This window comes from Cherax quadricarinatus, chromosome 8, assembly GCF_038502225.1.
Source record: "Cherax quadricarinatus isolate ZL_2023a chromosome 8, ASM3850222v1, whole genome shotgun sequence".
In the NCBI taxonomy this organism is placed as follows: Eukaryota; Metazoa; Arthropoda; class Malacostraca; order Decapoda; family Parastacidae; genus Cherax; species Cherax quadricarinatus.
The window spans coordinates 11893532-11909011 of NC_091299.1; the positions used below are offsets into that span (position 1 = coordinate 11893532).

The window sequence follows — 15480 nt, forward strand, 5'->3', positions numbered from 1 at the left end:
TACCTCACTCCCACTACTTATTTCCTTCAGTCACCCTTACCTCACTCCCACTACTTATTTCCTTCAGTCACCCTTACCTTACTCCCACTACTTATTTCCTTCAATCACCCTTACCTCACTCCCACTACTTATTTCCTTCAGTCACCCTTACCTCACTCCCACTACTTATTTCCTTCAGTCACCCTTACCTCACTCCCACTACTTATTTCCTTCAGTCACCCTTACCTTACTCCCACTACTTATTTCTTTCAGTCACCCTTACCTCACTCCCACTACTTATTTCCTTCAGTCACCCTTACCTCACTCCCACTACTTATTTCCTTCAGTCACCCTTACCTCACTCTCACTACTTATTTCCTTTAGTCACCCTTACCTTACTCCCACTACTTATTTCCTTCAGTCACCCTTACCTCACTCTCACTACTTATTTCCTTCAGTCACCCTTACCTTACTCCCACTACTTATTTCCTTCAGTCACCCTTACCTTACTCCCACTACTTATTTCCTTCAGTCACCTTTACCTCACTCCCACTACTTATTTCCTTCAGTCACCCTTACCTTATTCCCACTACTTATTTCCTTCAGTCACCCTTTCCTTACTCCCACTACTTATTTCCTTCAGTCACCCTTACCTCACTCCCACTACTTATTTCCTTCAGTCACCCTTACCTTACTCCCACTACTTATTTCCTTCAGTCACCTTTACCTCACTCCCACTACTTATTTTCCTCACACTTGACACACTGAATTCTTGTTATTTTCTTTAGTCTCCTTTACTACTCTGAATACTTGCTCTTTCTTTAGTTACCCTTACACCGAAACCAATCCTAAAACATTGTAAACAAAGCAAGTAAACTTGTAGGTTTCCCCAGCAGCACCACGGAGTCCTCACAACGGTAGCTTTCTCCTGACAAACTGGTCTAACAGCGAGGATTTCACTTTCACTTGGGTGACTCTGCAATACGCAATAGTCACTAGCTGGTGGCTTTTTGTTTTTCTTTTTGCAACTTACTCTAAGAAACCGAATTAAATCAGGGTCGCATTACGTATGCGTTCACTATTAAACGATTCTGCACATTAACCACCTCTGCCCTCACTTATATGACCCAAGGTTTCTAGGTTTCTGTAGTGAGCGTAGGTGATGTTGCATAGGCTATAAATATATATATATATATATATATATATATATATATATATATATATATATATATATATATATATATATATATATATATTCTAGGTAGTAGGTTGGTAGACAGCAACCGCCCAGGGAGGTACTACCGTCCTGCCAAGTGAGTGTAAAACGAAAGCCTGTAATTGTTTTACATGATGGTAGGAATGCTGGTGTCCATTTTTTTCTGTCTCATAAACATGCAAGATTTCAGGTACGTCTTGCTACTTCTACTTACACTTAGGTCACACTACACATGCATGTACAAGCATATATATGTATATATACACATCCCTCTGGGTTTTCTATTTTCTTTCTAGTTTTTGTTGTTGTTTATTTCCTCTTATCTCCATGGGGAAGTGGAACAGAATTCTTCCTCCGTAAGCCATGCGTGTTGTAAGAGGCGACTAAAATGCCAGGAGCAAGGGGCTAGTAACCCCTTCTCTCGTATAAATTACTAAATTTAAAAAGAGAAACTTTCGCTTTTCTTTTTGGGCCACCCTGCCTTGGTGGGATACGGCCGGTTTGTTGGAAAATATATATATATATATATATATATATATATATATATATATATATATATATATATATATATTGTTTGTTGGTGGGTTGTGTGAAGGACCTGCCTAGTTGGGCCGGCGGGCCTGCTGCAGTGTTCCCTTTCTTATGAGTCGCGCGTCAGGTGTTTCATTGTTGTAGGATCTGATAGTGAGGTGTTGGCCAGACCATTTATGTACCTTCCTTTGATGCTTTACTTTCATTGTTCCTTGATAATGTGTGTAGTCACGAAAGCGCTTGGAATTTCTCTGTTCTTTCACAGTGGTTGTTTTGCATATATATATATATATATATATATATATATATATATATATATATATATATATATATATATATATATATATATATATATATATATATATATATATATATATATATATATATATATATATATATATATATATATATATATAAACAATCGCAGAGGGGCGATGTTAACTATGCAGGACAAGCCACGGGAGGTGGAAATCTTTAGCTCAAGTACTTTCTCACATTCTATTCCTTTCTTTTATTATTTAAACAGGTGACACAGAATAATAGCAATCCATGTGTATAGTATCCGAAGAGAAACGTATTTTCTCAAACCACATGACCTATTATAAATGACTAGAAAAAGCTTGGGGCTGGCTATTATACCTTATAATTTCATACTTGACATCTCCTACCTCATATGGGGAGTAGGGGGATGGCAATAGGGTGGGGTTGGCACCGACCATTCTAAAGGTAACCGTGGCTGGTGACACATCCGCACTACCCAACTCTGAGAATTCTCTCCCTGCTTTAGTTGCTCTCTTGCAACATTGCATAGCTCCTGATGACGCACTGAAAGTTGTGAAAGTACTTAAACTAAAGATTTCCATCCCCCCGTGGCTTGTCTTGCCTACATATATATATATATATATATATATATATATATATATATATATATATATATATATATATATATATATATATATATATATATATATATATATATATATATATATATATATATATATATATATATATGTATGTATGTCGTGCCGAATATGAAAAACTGGTCAATTAGCAAGAACTCATTTAAAGTTAAGTCCTTTCTGAAAATTTCTCTTATGCGTTCAAAGATATATTTTTTTCATTAATGTTAATATAAACGTTTTTAATTTTGCACCAAAAGAATCTTAGAAAACTTACCTAACCTTATTATAACAAGAGCAATTTATTTTAGCCTAACCCAACTAAATATATTTTAAATACGTTTACAATAATTTAGTACTAAACAAACACAATCAAATAAATTTTTTTTCATTAGGTTCAGAATGATTTTGGCGAAATTATTGCATACACAAATTTTCACTTGTGCTATATGGCAAGATGAGCGTTGCTATTTAAGCCAATATCGCAAGTTCTGCCTATTCGGCACGACGTATATATATATATATATATATATATATATATATATATATATATATATATATATATATATATATATATATATATATATATATATATATATATATATATATATATATATATATATATATATATATATTTAAAATTGTGTCTTGAACAACGAGAAGAAAAAATATCCTCCTCATTATCATTATTAATTTATATTAAAATAAAGTTATTGCTTTATTATTATTATTATTAAAGATTCGCTGGTATTCTCCCGGCCCGGGCCTTTTCCAAGTGGTGGCCCGGCCTTGGCTCCCTCTTTAGGGAGTGTCTGAGACCTAAGTCTCCCATGGGAGGAGGCACAAGTACCTCCTCATCTTTGGGACCAACTGTCCCCAGGCCTAGCCACAAGCTAGGCCTCTCTGGTCTGCCATCCCAGCCCCAAGGAGGATAATGGGAATGACAGTCTTGTGAGCTTCAAGCTCTGGCTCAGGCACCTACCCTGCCCTAGAAGGGTTGGGCATGGTGTCGATGCATTATTATTGCTTTATAATTAGTCTTGCTATAGATTTTTTTTTTTTTTTTTTTTTTTTTTTATTCGCCGATATTCTCCCGGCCCGGGTCTTTTCCAAGTAGTGGTGACCCGGCCTTGGCTCCCTATCTGGGGAGTGTCTCGAGACTTAAGTCTCCCATGGGAGGAGGTACAGTACCTCCTCATCTTTGGGACCAAGTGTCCCCAGGCCTAGCCACATTCCCCGCCCTCACGGGACTCGTAGGGAGAAGCTAGGCCTCTGGTCTGCCATCTACCCCGCCTCAAAGGGGCTCATGGGGATGGCAGTCTTATGAGCTGCAGATGGTAGCAAGCTCAGGCCTTTTTGCTATAGATGAGTAATGATGAATGATATGATTGAAGAGGCTGAATATATGAAAATCCTGATAAAAATTATATTATTATTATTATTATTATTATTATTATTATTATTATTATTATTATTATTATTATTATTATTATTATTATTATTATTATTATTATTATTATTAATTTTAGCGTGGTTTAAAAATAGAATAATTTAGTTGAGGAAGCGGTGAGAGCAAATTCAATAAACAGCTTTAATATCAGACATAATAAGATCTGAGATCAAAGAGAAACCAGTAATGTCCCTTCAAGTGGCTGTGACTCAACCCTCGAAGACAAAAATCGGCGAGTACAGTGATTTAGCGTGGATAACCTAGTCACTTGTTCTCCAGGAACTGGTTGTGCCTGGGGCAAGCTGACGTCAACTCTCAGATCTTCACAAAGGCGCCTCTCCAACACTCCTGCTTCTGCCTACACCTATGTAACACACAAGGCACACTGGCTGTTGCTTTTTAAAGTGTTTCCAAGGGATCCCTTGTCACGTAGCTGATGATATAAGCAACACACTAAAGACATAAACTTGTTCTCTTCTTCAACACTTCACTAAAACACTGGCCATTAGTTTGATTTTTCAACAATGAATGCTAAGAAGCAATGTTTACCATCCCTCTTCTTTTGGGAGGAGGGGATGAGATACATCACGGGGAAAAAAATATTAAACGCCATTTAAAGCATACACCTGTGCCTTAATTCGGAAGATTCGTACATGTATATCCCGTTAGGTAGAGACGTGGGCCAGATCGTCAGTTTATCGACACAACAGCTTTTATTCTCAGAGCATCGCTAAGTAAATCTGAAATCTTCATTAGAGTCTCTAAGTGCCTCCAGTCCCCCATACAAACCATACCTATACAAAAATGAATGCTATTTTAAGAGTTAAAAACGTAAGAGAAACATTTTCCACGAGGGTGTAGTGTGGCAAGTATCCCAAGCGGCTGGCAAGTGGCAACCTGGGTAACGATAGTGTCCATAAGTCCGCTGTTCTTACATCTCGTGTGGCCCAACATTAACCCTTAGTTGCTTTATTTCAAGTGTTGTATTGCAGCAGAAATGCAATTTGCAAAGAGCTAAATGTTAGTGAAGTGAAGAGGAGTGTGGTGCAGTGAGAGATGAAGCGAGAGAGAGAGAGGCTTGAGGAAATGGTTAGTGAAGGTGTGGAGGGCGTTCACCAAGGCTTGAGAGGCCCTTCTCAGTCTCTCAGACACACTCATATGGTAGCTTTAACACATTTCACGATGTCCTCTCTCCATATTGTTGATATTGGTGAAATTATGATATTGGCTAGGTTTGTGATATCCTCCTGTTAACTGTGAAGTCTTGTTATTCTGTTAATGTTGATACCTGTCATCCTGTTAATGTAGGAAAGACTTTCTGGCCACAATGTGGTCATGGTGGATATTGTCTTCAATGCTACCTAAGTTTTTTATAAAAAGTTAAGCGGATCAATCGGAAACGTACTCCTTTCATCAGGACTAATTAAATGATTTCATCAATTCAGTCCCGACCTACTTTTCTTTAGTTTCTTATGCAGAATTCAATAACCTAGACGATATATCAGGGTAATTTGATAGCGAAAACAAGAAAAGAAACCAGAAAAACTGAGCAAGTATCTTAAATTTATTTGAAAGAAATAATATGTTAAATATAAATATATAGCCAGATGCACTCCTGTCAAGCTTTAAGTCCTAGGCCTTAGGCATTTTGTGTATCCAAATGCTCTTGTGCTACCCTCCACAGGATGGGTGTAGGGTGCACAAACTAGCTACATCGGCGGCAAAATCTAAAATTATGTTGTGACCTTTTTGATTATAATAATATTTACAAATGTTTAGAAAACATTAGATTAAAGTTACGCAATTCTGAATAGAACGATTTGATATAAACTACATGGTGTAAGGTCCGTAACATTATCAATACTCCGTGCTAACCGTTTATAATAATAATAATAATATTAATAGTAGTAATAATAATAATAATAATAATAATAATAATAATAACAATAATTAATAACAATAACAGTAATAATAATAATAGGAGGGGAGATATGTTGCAGTTTATTTAACTGTAGTATCGGTACGCCTCTGGCCAGACAGTGATGGAGTGAGTAACGACGAAAGAGTTTCTTTTTTTTCGGGTGACTCTGCCTCGGTGGGAAACGGCCGATGTGCTAAAAAAAAAAATAAAAAAAAAAATGCAGAAACACGCAACCATAGTGTCATTCGAGTTAAAAACCTAAGCTTGATAAACGCTTTTATTCTGCCAGGAATGCTGGCCAATCCTCTCTCACAAAGCATTTAAGAATGCCAGTAAATTTTGTTAATTTCATATTTGTGCTCAGCACAAACCACCCTCCGGGGAGTTTTGTAATACTTCCGAATCCCGTAACGTTTCCTTTCAAATTTCCTTGAGGTAAGTAGGTTCAAGTCCGTCCCCTCGTAGTCATGCATGACTGAGGGACTGATCACCTACTTTTTCCTGCATGTAATTACCGGAAAGAAAAAAAATGGAAATTTGAAGACGGGTTGTTTAACTTTTGCGTGTATGTAGTACGGATGTTACGAAGTATGTTAAGAAGGCCTTGAAGCGGAGAGAGCCTTGATACTGGTGAAGGGCTCTTGGTCCAAGGAATTAGAGCCATTCATTTCCCAGGCACTATGTGAGCTGTGCCTGTTTAGTACTTCCCTGTAAATATAATAATAATAATAATAATATTATTATTTTGATGGGACGCTGAATGTGCGAATATTGGGCAAAATATTATTTAAAGTGGAAAGAGAGTTTAAGCAATTAAATGCATCTGAGAGAACAGTATTGCTACATATACAATGTTATGTTACATAAACAACAATTGAAAAAAAGAGGATAAGATAAGATAAGATTTCGTTCGGATTTTTAACCCCGGAGGGTTAGCCACCCAGGATAACCCAAGAAAGTCAGTGCGTCATCGAGGACTGTCTTAACTTATTTCCATTGGGGTCCTCAATCTTGTCCCCCCAGGATGCGACCCACACCAGTCGACTAACACCCAGGTACCTATTTGCTGCTAGGTGAACAGGACAATAGGTGTAAGGAAACGTGTCGAAATGTTTTCACCCGCCGGGAATCGAACCCGGGCCCTCCGTGTGTGAAGCGGGAGCTTTAGCCACCAGGCCACCGGGCCACCCTAAACAACTCTCGCAGCGGTGTAAAGAAATGTAAAGAAACGACACGTTGCTTAGCACGTTTCATTCGAGACATTTCGCTGTGTGTGGAGTGTTATCACGAGCGAAAAGTTGTCCTAATGAAACCTTGTACTAAAACGTATATTTACCCTTCACTGTTGTCTGTAGTAGTGCGTCAATTGGCTTCGGGAATAAGCGTAAAACTTCAAGAACTGATCGTCTTAAAATAAAAGTGTAATGTGGGAAGTTGTGAGTAGCTGAGGCAGAGAAAAAGAGGGGTTAAGTGAATGTTTAAGGAATTTCGAACCAAGTGGGATAATTGATGTTTCAGGACATTTTAATGCTGAAGTAAGAGACTATCTAGGGAAGTGCAGTAAAGGGTAAAACGTATATTTACCCTTCACTGTTGTCTGTAGTGCGTCAATTGGCTTCGGGAATAAGCGTAAAACTTCAAGAACTGATCGTCTTAAAATAAAAGTGTAATGTGGGAAGTTGTGAGTAGCTGAGGCAGAGAAAAAGAGGTGTTAAGTGAATGTTTAAGGAATTTCGAACCAAGTGGGATAATTGATGTTTCAGGACATTTTAATGCTGAAGTAAGAGACTATCTAGGGAAATGCAGTAAAGAAAAACAAAATCTGAAGTGCAGTTGTAAATTATAATGACGGACCTCCGAGTTATGTTTAGAAAGCGATCTGCTGATACATACTTTCAGAAGAAAAATGTTAAAATTATATTTATAATGAAGTCGGTTGATGGTTAAGTGGGTTTGATGCCTATCGATTATACAAGTGTCATGAAAGCTGCATGTTATTCGTTTACAATTATTCAAGGGTATTTTAATCCCTAAAATATGAATCAAGGCAAACTGTCGGTGTTTAAACAATACGAATCATAGAACAAAAAGGCGTAATAGAGCAACTGGAACGATACACAAATAACCCGAACATAGAAAAGTTTACGACGACGTTTCGGTCCGACCTGGACCATTTACAGTCACAAATGGCCCAAGTCAGACCGAAATGTCGTCTTAAACTTCTCTCTGCTATGTGCGGGTTATTTATATACTAAGAAAGACACATCTCGGTGCACATAGCCTTGTATGATGAGGTGTACAATGAGAGGGATCCTTGAGCCATAATGGTCAGGGACTCAGTGTTGAAGGAATACCTTTTGGCAAGTAAATTTTGATACAAGACAATCTACAATTGTTTTACAAACATTTCCAATATATTTTCACTAGGTTTTGAGTGAATCCGTAAATCCGTAGGGATTATACCGCGCCTGCGGGAAGGGGAAGTATGGAAGGCATTCAGGCTTAATTCAGGGAACTGGAGCACAGATCCAATTCCCTAGATCAAGAGCCCCTCACCAGCATCAAGGATCGTCCCTTGAGGGGTTTGTTATTCTTGAACACTGGTTTATCAAAATTCTTTATCCTTTTACATTACAAATAAATAATACATCGCATTTTAAATCATAAATCAATAATTAACAAATATAAAATCAACCAAAATTTTAAATCATCGTAAGTGTAAATTTAAGAGGTAAAAATAATACCATAAGAATATCAAATTAATAAATTACAAAATATATATAAACCAAAATACAAATTTTCCGGAAAAAAAATTTGTCTAAGCGATTATATGTTGAGAGTTTAATCCGTACAGTATCAAGCATTAAACCTCATTAAACGACCTTACCACGGGTGGGGTTTGAACCCGCGGTCAGTCTCAAAATTCAAACCTCATTAACCGACCTTTATTGATATGACAGCTTAAATATAGCAGTATATAATAATAATAATATTTTGGATTACGACGTTCTGATATTGTAATGAAGGAAATGACTTATTAGCGAAAGCATCTCCACGGTTTAATGACCATTAAATATTATGGGTATAAATGCCCGGGTTATATATATATTTTTCCAAATTATGATAGCAGACGCTACGACCTTCATTGTTAAAAATCATGAGGTCGTGAGAGAGAGAGAAACTCCTGAAGAAACATTAGCACCTCTTCCGTTATCTGCACACCTTACTTCCGTTACTTGTACACTTTACCTCTGTTACCTTACCTCCGTTACTAGTACGCTTTACCTGTTACCTTCCGTTACTTGCGCACTTTACCTCTGCTACCTTACCTCCGTTACTTGTACACTTTACCTCTGTTACCTTACCTCCGTTACTTGTACACTTTACCTCTGTTACCTTACCTCCGTTACTTGTACACTTTACCTCTGTTACCTTACCTCCGTTACTTGTACACTTTACCTCTGTTACCTTACCTCCGTTACTTGTACACTTTACCTCTGTTACCTTACCTCCGTTACTTGTACACTTTAACTCTGTTACCTTACCTCCGTTACTTGTACACTTTACCTCTGCTACCTTACCTCCGTTACTTGTACACTTTACCTGTTACCTTACCTCCGTTACTAGTACACTTTACCTCTGTTACCTTACCTCTGTTACTTGTACACTTTACCTCTGTTACCTTACCTCCGTTACTTGTACACTTTACCTCTGTTACCTTACCTCCGTTACTTGCACACTTTACCTCTGTTACCTTACCTCCGTTACTTGTACACTTTACCTCTGTTACCTTACCTCTGTTACTTGTACACTTTACCTCTGTTACCTTACCTCCGTTACTTGTACACTTTACCTCTGTTACCTTACCTCCGTTACTTGTACACTTTACCTCTGTTACCTTACCTCCGTTACTTGTACACTTTACCTCTGTTACCTTACCTCCGTTACTAGTACACTTTACCTCTGTTACCTTACCTCCGTTACTTGTACACTTTACCTCTGTTACCTTACCTCCGTTACTTGTACACTTTACCTCTGTTACCTTACCTCCGTTACTTGTACACTTTACCTCTGTTACCTTACCTCCGTTACTTGAACACTTTACCTCTGTTACCTTACCTCCGTTACTTGTACACTTTACCTGTTACCTTACCTCCGTTACTTGCACACTTTACCTCTGTTACCTTACCTCCGTTACTTGTACACTTTACCTCTGTTACCTTACCTCCGTTACTTGTACACTTTACCTCTGTTACCTTACCTCCGTTACTTGTACACTTTACCTCTGTTACCTTACCTCCGTTACTTGTACACTTTACCTCTGTTACCTTACCATCTTACCTTTGTTACCTTACCTCCGTTACTTGTACACTTTACCTCTGTTACCTTACCTCCGTTACTTGTACACTTTACCTCTGTTACCTTACCTCCGTTACTAGTACACTTTACCTCTGTTACCTTACCATCTTACCTTTGTTACCTTACCTCCGTTACTTGTACACTTTACCTCTGTTACCTTACCTCCGTTACTTGTACACTTTACCTCTGTTACCTTACCTCCGTTACTAGTACACTTTACCTCTGTTACCTTACCTCCGTTACTTACACTTTACCTCTGTTACCTTACCTCCGTTACTTATACACTTTACCTCTGTTACCTTACCTCCGTTACTTGTACACTTTACCTCTGTTACCTTACCATCTTACCTTTGTTACCTTACCTCCGTTACTTGTACACTTTACCTGTTACCTTACCTCCGTTACTTGTACACTTTACCTCTGTTACCTTACCTCCGTTACTAGTACACTTTACCTCTGTTACCTTACCTCCGTTACTTGTACACTGTACCTCCGTTGCCTTCCCATCTTACCTTTGTTACCTTACCTCCGTTACTTGTACACTTTACCTCCGTTACCTTCCCATCTTACCTCTGCTACCTTACCTCCGTTACTTGTACACTTTACCTCCGTTACCTTCCCATCTTACCTCTGTTACCTGCAGGCAGCCAGCCAAGACCAATCTGACTCACGCCTCTTAATCAGGCGCTGGTGAAAGGAGTGGAGAGAGGGTTAACTTGCGGCTGGTGTAGAGGAAAGGCAAGTTGCCCTCGCCGTCCTACATGAGAATTAACGTTCCAGTTCGTGACGGCTCCACCCACATAGTTGAATTTCTTCCAATGGCTTCACACAAAAAAAATCGTTATACTTTAAGTTTATACTGGTGGTATAATGTAAACTATTACGACTCGTGTGGTCCGGGATCTCTGATAAATGACTGATTAATAATAATGGCTGATTAAAAACCATATCAACTACAGTAAATAGCGCTGAAGACATTTCATTCGGTTGGCAAATTTAGCGAGACTCAGAGAAGGAGAGGAGAGTTGGTGGGTCGAGGCTCAGGAATTGGGAAGAAAAGTCTGTTATAAACTATTTAATAAATCTTTCCAGTAACTGCACAGTATACTTAGATGGCGTCGTAGAGGCTTTATGCGTACGCGTATGGTTACACACACAGATACACACACGGGTGAAGTTTAAGGAGTTTTATGGGTTGAACTCTGCCACTTAAAATGCCTGGTGCGTACTCTATGCCGATGTCCCGCGCAGACAAGAATTATAAAACTTAGTGGCATTACCATGAGAAGGTACAGGGGTTTGAAGCCCCCGTCAGCTTCCCAAATAATAATAATAATGAGAAGACGAACGTGGTTTTAAGAAAAGTTTCTTTTAAAACGATTTACGTAGTCACCACCTTCCAGCTAGATTGTCATACCCAACCTCTTCTTCCTTTACAGAAATTCTGAAGCCGCCCCTGTTAAAAGTGAATTGTCTACCGAACAATCTTTTCGTGATTTGATCCAAGCTAATAAAGGGTGTTGATTAAATGGAGATTTGAGGCATCAAATCTCAATGTACTGTGGGTGTTCACTACGAACCTCAGTTTCAACATTCTTTCTTCCAATTCTGTGAGAAGTGACGAACAACTCAAGCAATGCCTCACCAGTACCTTCCTCCCACTTTAAATTACTATATACACTAGCATCGCTGATGATTAACTATCTGTTCAAAAGAGAGAAAATAAAAGTTAGTGAGCCCAGCAAGGAAGATGTGGGCTGCATATGCAATATGTGTGAAGCTGACAGCTTGCCAACGACCGCTTGTAACCTGATTGATACCACTAGCGGCACTGGTGTCACCCACGACCAGACTGTGGCAACTGGCAAGATCTTGTTTGTTTACTGCTGAAGAGAACTACCCCTCATCGGCGGGTGCTTTCATGTTGCTGAAGAGCTCTTGATCTAAAGGCCTTCGCAGGAGGGACCTGGATGATAGCAAAGCGCTCTTGACCAATCATCACTGAACCAACACAACAAGAGTAACAATACATCTCGTGCAATCTTCCGGGGTAAAAGAAACCTCTGGGTGAACAGCGGGTATCCTGAAGAGCTCTTGATTCAAGGAACTGGAGCTACCTTCATATTCAATCAAATCTAATTATGAGATTTGACCCCCAGGAGTCAAAGTGATTCTCAATAATAATAAGAATAATGTTAATAATAATGGAGAGGGCCTCGACAGAATAACACGGTACTCATTGTAATTTCTGCTTGCTACACTTTTTGTGTCATTATTTGATACGTTTTGGGGTTTATATGATTTGTAAATTATATAGATTTGCTCAAGACCCGAGATCGATCCTGGGACGTGGGGATACTCTGGGCATGTTTCCTTATACCAGTTGTCCCAGTTCACTTAGCAGTAAATAGATACCTGGGTGTTAGCTGGGGGTGGTAATATACCTTAGCTAGTGCTGGGCCTTGGAATGAGTCGAGGCAGGATAAAAGATCTTAGCTTGCAAAATTCAAAGGTGTAAATCTTCTTATATCTAACTATCTTTCCCTATATTCGGTAACAGTGAAGTTTTATGCTATTCAGTGCTCTGAAGGAGACGAAAATCTTGTTTAAATATTTTAATATATGAAAAATGCTGAATAGAAATGCACAATTAAAACAGTTGGTCATTTTTATACAGTAACTGCTATAAGAATATCAATATTTATTTTGTTTACTTGTAAGGAAAAAGATTGCCCATATTACAGGAAAAAGAATAGCACGTTAGCGCTTCACTGCTGTAAAGAAATGCTAATCTGGAAACTTAAACATGAACTTGCCAACTCCTGCACAACTACGACCAGCCATGTTTGCTAGGACTCGTGAGTACCTAGGAGGAGAGAAGGGCGACAGAGCAGGCGTCGCTGTGGCCTCACGAGTGGAGAAGCTGGTGGGTCGAGTGAGGAACAAAGTGGAAGGTGTAAGAGTGAGGAGAGCAGGATGGAAAGTGTGGGTGACTGCTCTGGCTATTTACTGCAGCCTAGCCCTCCTGCTGGACCCAGACCAACCCCTCGCCGCTGACGTTGACTCCATCACACTCCAAGAGTGGGTCAGAGAAGTAAGTTGATTAAGGATGATCATTATTATTATATATATAAACATTATTGTTATTATATATACAAACATTATCTCTCATTCCACAGCAGCATTCGAACCTGCACACTCTGCATCAAAATACGCAGTACTTTAGCCACTCGCAAGATCCCAGGTAAGTAGGGGCGCCTAGCCCAAGCTAGACGGTCAATCCCATATCCCGGGATACCAGGCTTGTGATAAGATATTTCATTAAATACTGTCACATGCAGTGAACTTCGCAAAAAATTTTGGAATGCTTAACAATTTACAAACGGGCGAAATTATTTACGAACATTATCTCTCAGTCCACAGCAGGATTCGAACCTACACATTCTGCATCAAAGTACGCAGTACTTAAGCTATTCAGCTAGATCCCAGACGTAGGTTCGAATTCTGCTGTGGACTGAGATATAATGTTTGTAAATAATTTCGCCCGTTTGCGAATTGTTAAGAATTTCAAAATCTTTTCCGAAATTTACTGCATGTGGCAAGATTTGATTTAGTAATGTATATCGTTGATTTTTAAGTATTATAAAATAATATTAAATGACCTGTGATAAATATATATAGCAGAATTTGGACGATGCCACTTTTTTACCGATACCGATATGTACTCGGGTTTATTCCGGTTCCGAGACCGATACCGTCAGGCTTGGCCGATATCGATACCGATACTCTAGGACGTCCCTAAAAAAAGAAAAAGACGCAGGCGCAGAACAAGTTTCTGTTGTGACGACAACTTTTCGCTCGATGTCAATCCTTAGCAAGTCTTGACGTAGATCGAAACACAGACACATCCATGTCTTCCTGTCATCTCTGTGAACAAGTGTTCTCTGTTACCCAGAACATATAACATGTTACGAATATTTCATTATTTACCTAGGCTAGGGTAAATATTGGCGAGTTTCTGCCATTTCCTGGGTGGGTATGAAACATAATTCAGTGTCCTACCAGCGTGGTCTTCTTATTCTTGGCGATATATAGTACGAACGAGAGTTTAGTAAGTATTGAACCCTCACCAGTGTGTTCTTGACGGGTAGAAGTAGGCTATAATATAACGTCTTTCCTTCTGTACTAATTTCCCGAGGCTCAAACATAATTTTTTTTGTGTACAACCTTTTGCATTTCTATTATGTCAGTAAATCTGTGATCTATTTTTCAACTGGCAATATCCTGTGTGAAATGCAAGTGTAATATTCGCTCTATATAGAGCTTTATCAAATCATGTTTCACTGCGTGGGGCTTTATTAAATAATGTTTCGCTCTCTGTAGAGCTTTAGCAAGTCATATTTCACTGTAGAAGTTTTAAAAGTAATGTTTTACTCTGTAGAGCTTTACCGTGTGAGGTTTGATTGTGGAGGTTCATCATTTTTCACTCTAGAGCTTTATCAAATCATGTTTCACTCTATATATAACTTTATCAAGTCATGCTTCACTCTGAGTAGAGCTTTATCAAAGTCACATTTCACTCTGTGCGGAATCAACACAGCTTCGCCAAGTCACGCTTCACTAATCGGAGCTTTATCAAGTCACATCTAACTCTGCGCAGAGATTTTTTTTCTTATCAGGTCATCAGGTAAACGGCCTTCTTCTCTGACCTCCATCAGCAGCGGTAGTTATGACATGCGTGATAAGTAACAAAAGTAGCTGCTACTTTCAACTACTGTCTGCAAGTCACTCAACAAAAACTAGCAACACTGCTGAACCTCTCTTTTTTTTTTTAACTTTTTCATTGGAGTGAAAGGCTGAGTTGAGCATCATGAAGATTACTTTCCTCTGTTTCTACCTTCGTCTCTAAGTACGTTTTCTCTTTATCGTGAATGGCGGCGTTGCTTTCATGGCTCTGGGTTCTGAGACTGGGAACTACGCTTCCCTCTTTTTCCTCCAGAATTATATCAGATCATTTTCCTTACGAGAGAGCTGTGTGATCCTCACGGGTTTGGCGCTTCTCCGTAATAATAATAATAATAATAATAATAATAATAATAATAATAATAATAATAATAATAATAAT

General features: G+C 38.6%; 1 protein-coding gene across 9 annotated transcripts in view; it reads left to right on the forward strand.

Annotated features, from left to right (window-relative positions):
• Window positions 1-4963: 4963 nt before the first annotated feature.
• Window positions 4964-15480, forward strand: part of LOC128685412 (carbohydrate sulfotransferase 11-like) — a 102931-nt gene continuing 92414 nt past the window's right edge. The window contains exons 1-2 of one of the 9 annotated variants that reach the window (XM_070082875.1): window positions 4964-5095; window positions 13084-13449. In XM_070082875.1, coding sequence (XP_069938976.1) covers window positions 13162-13449 — 288 coding nt within the window. In that variant the 5' untranslated portion in view covers window positions 4964-5095; window positions 13084-13161. Of the gene's footprint in view, window positions 5165-5217; window positions 5237-5288; window positions 5308-13076; window positions 13450-15480 lie in introns of those variants that run through there. The other 8 variants (XM_070082872.1, XM_070082877.1, XM_070082871.1 and 5 more) reach the window with 8 other exon arrangements.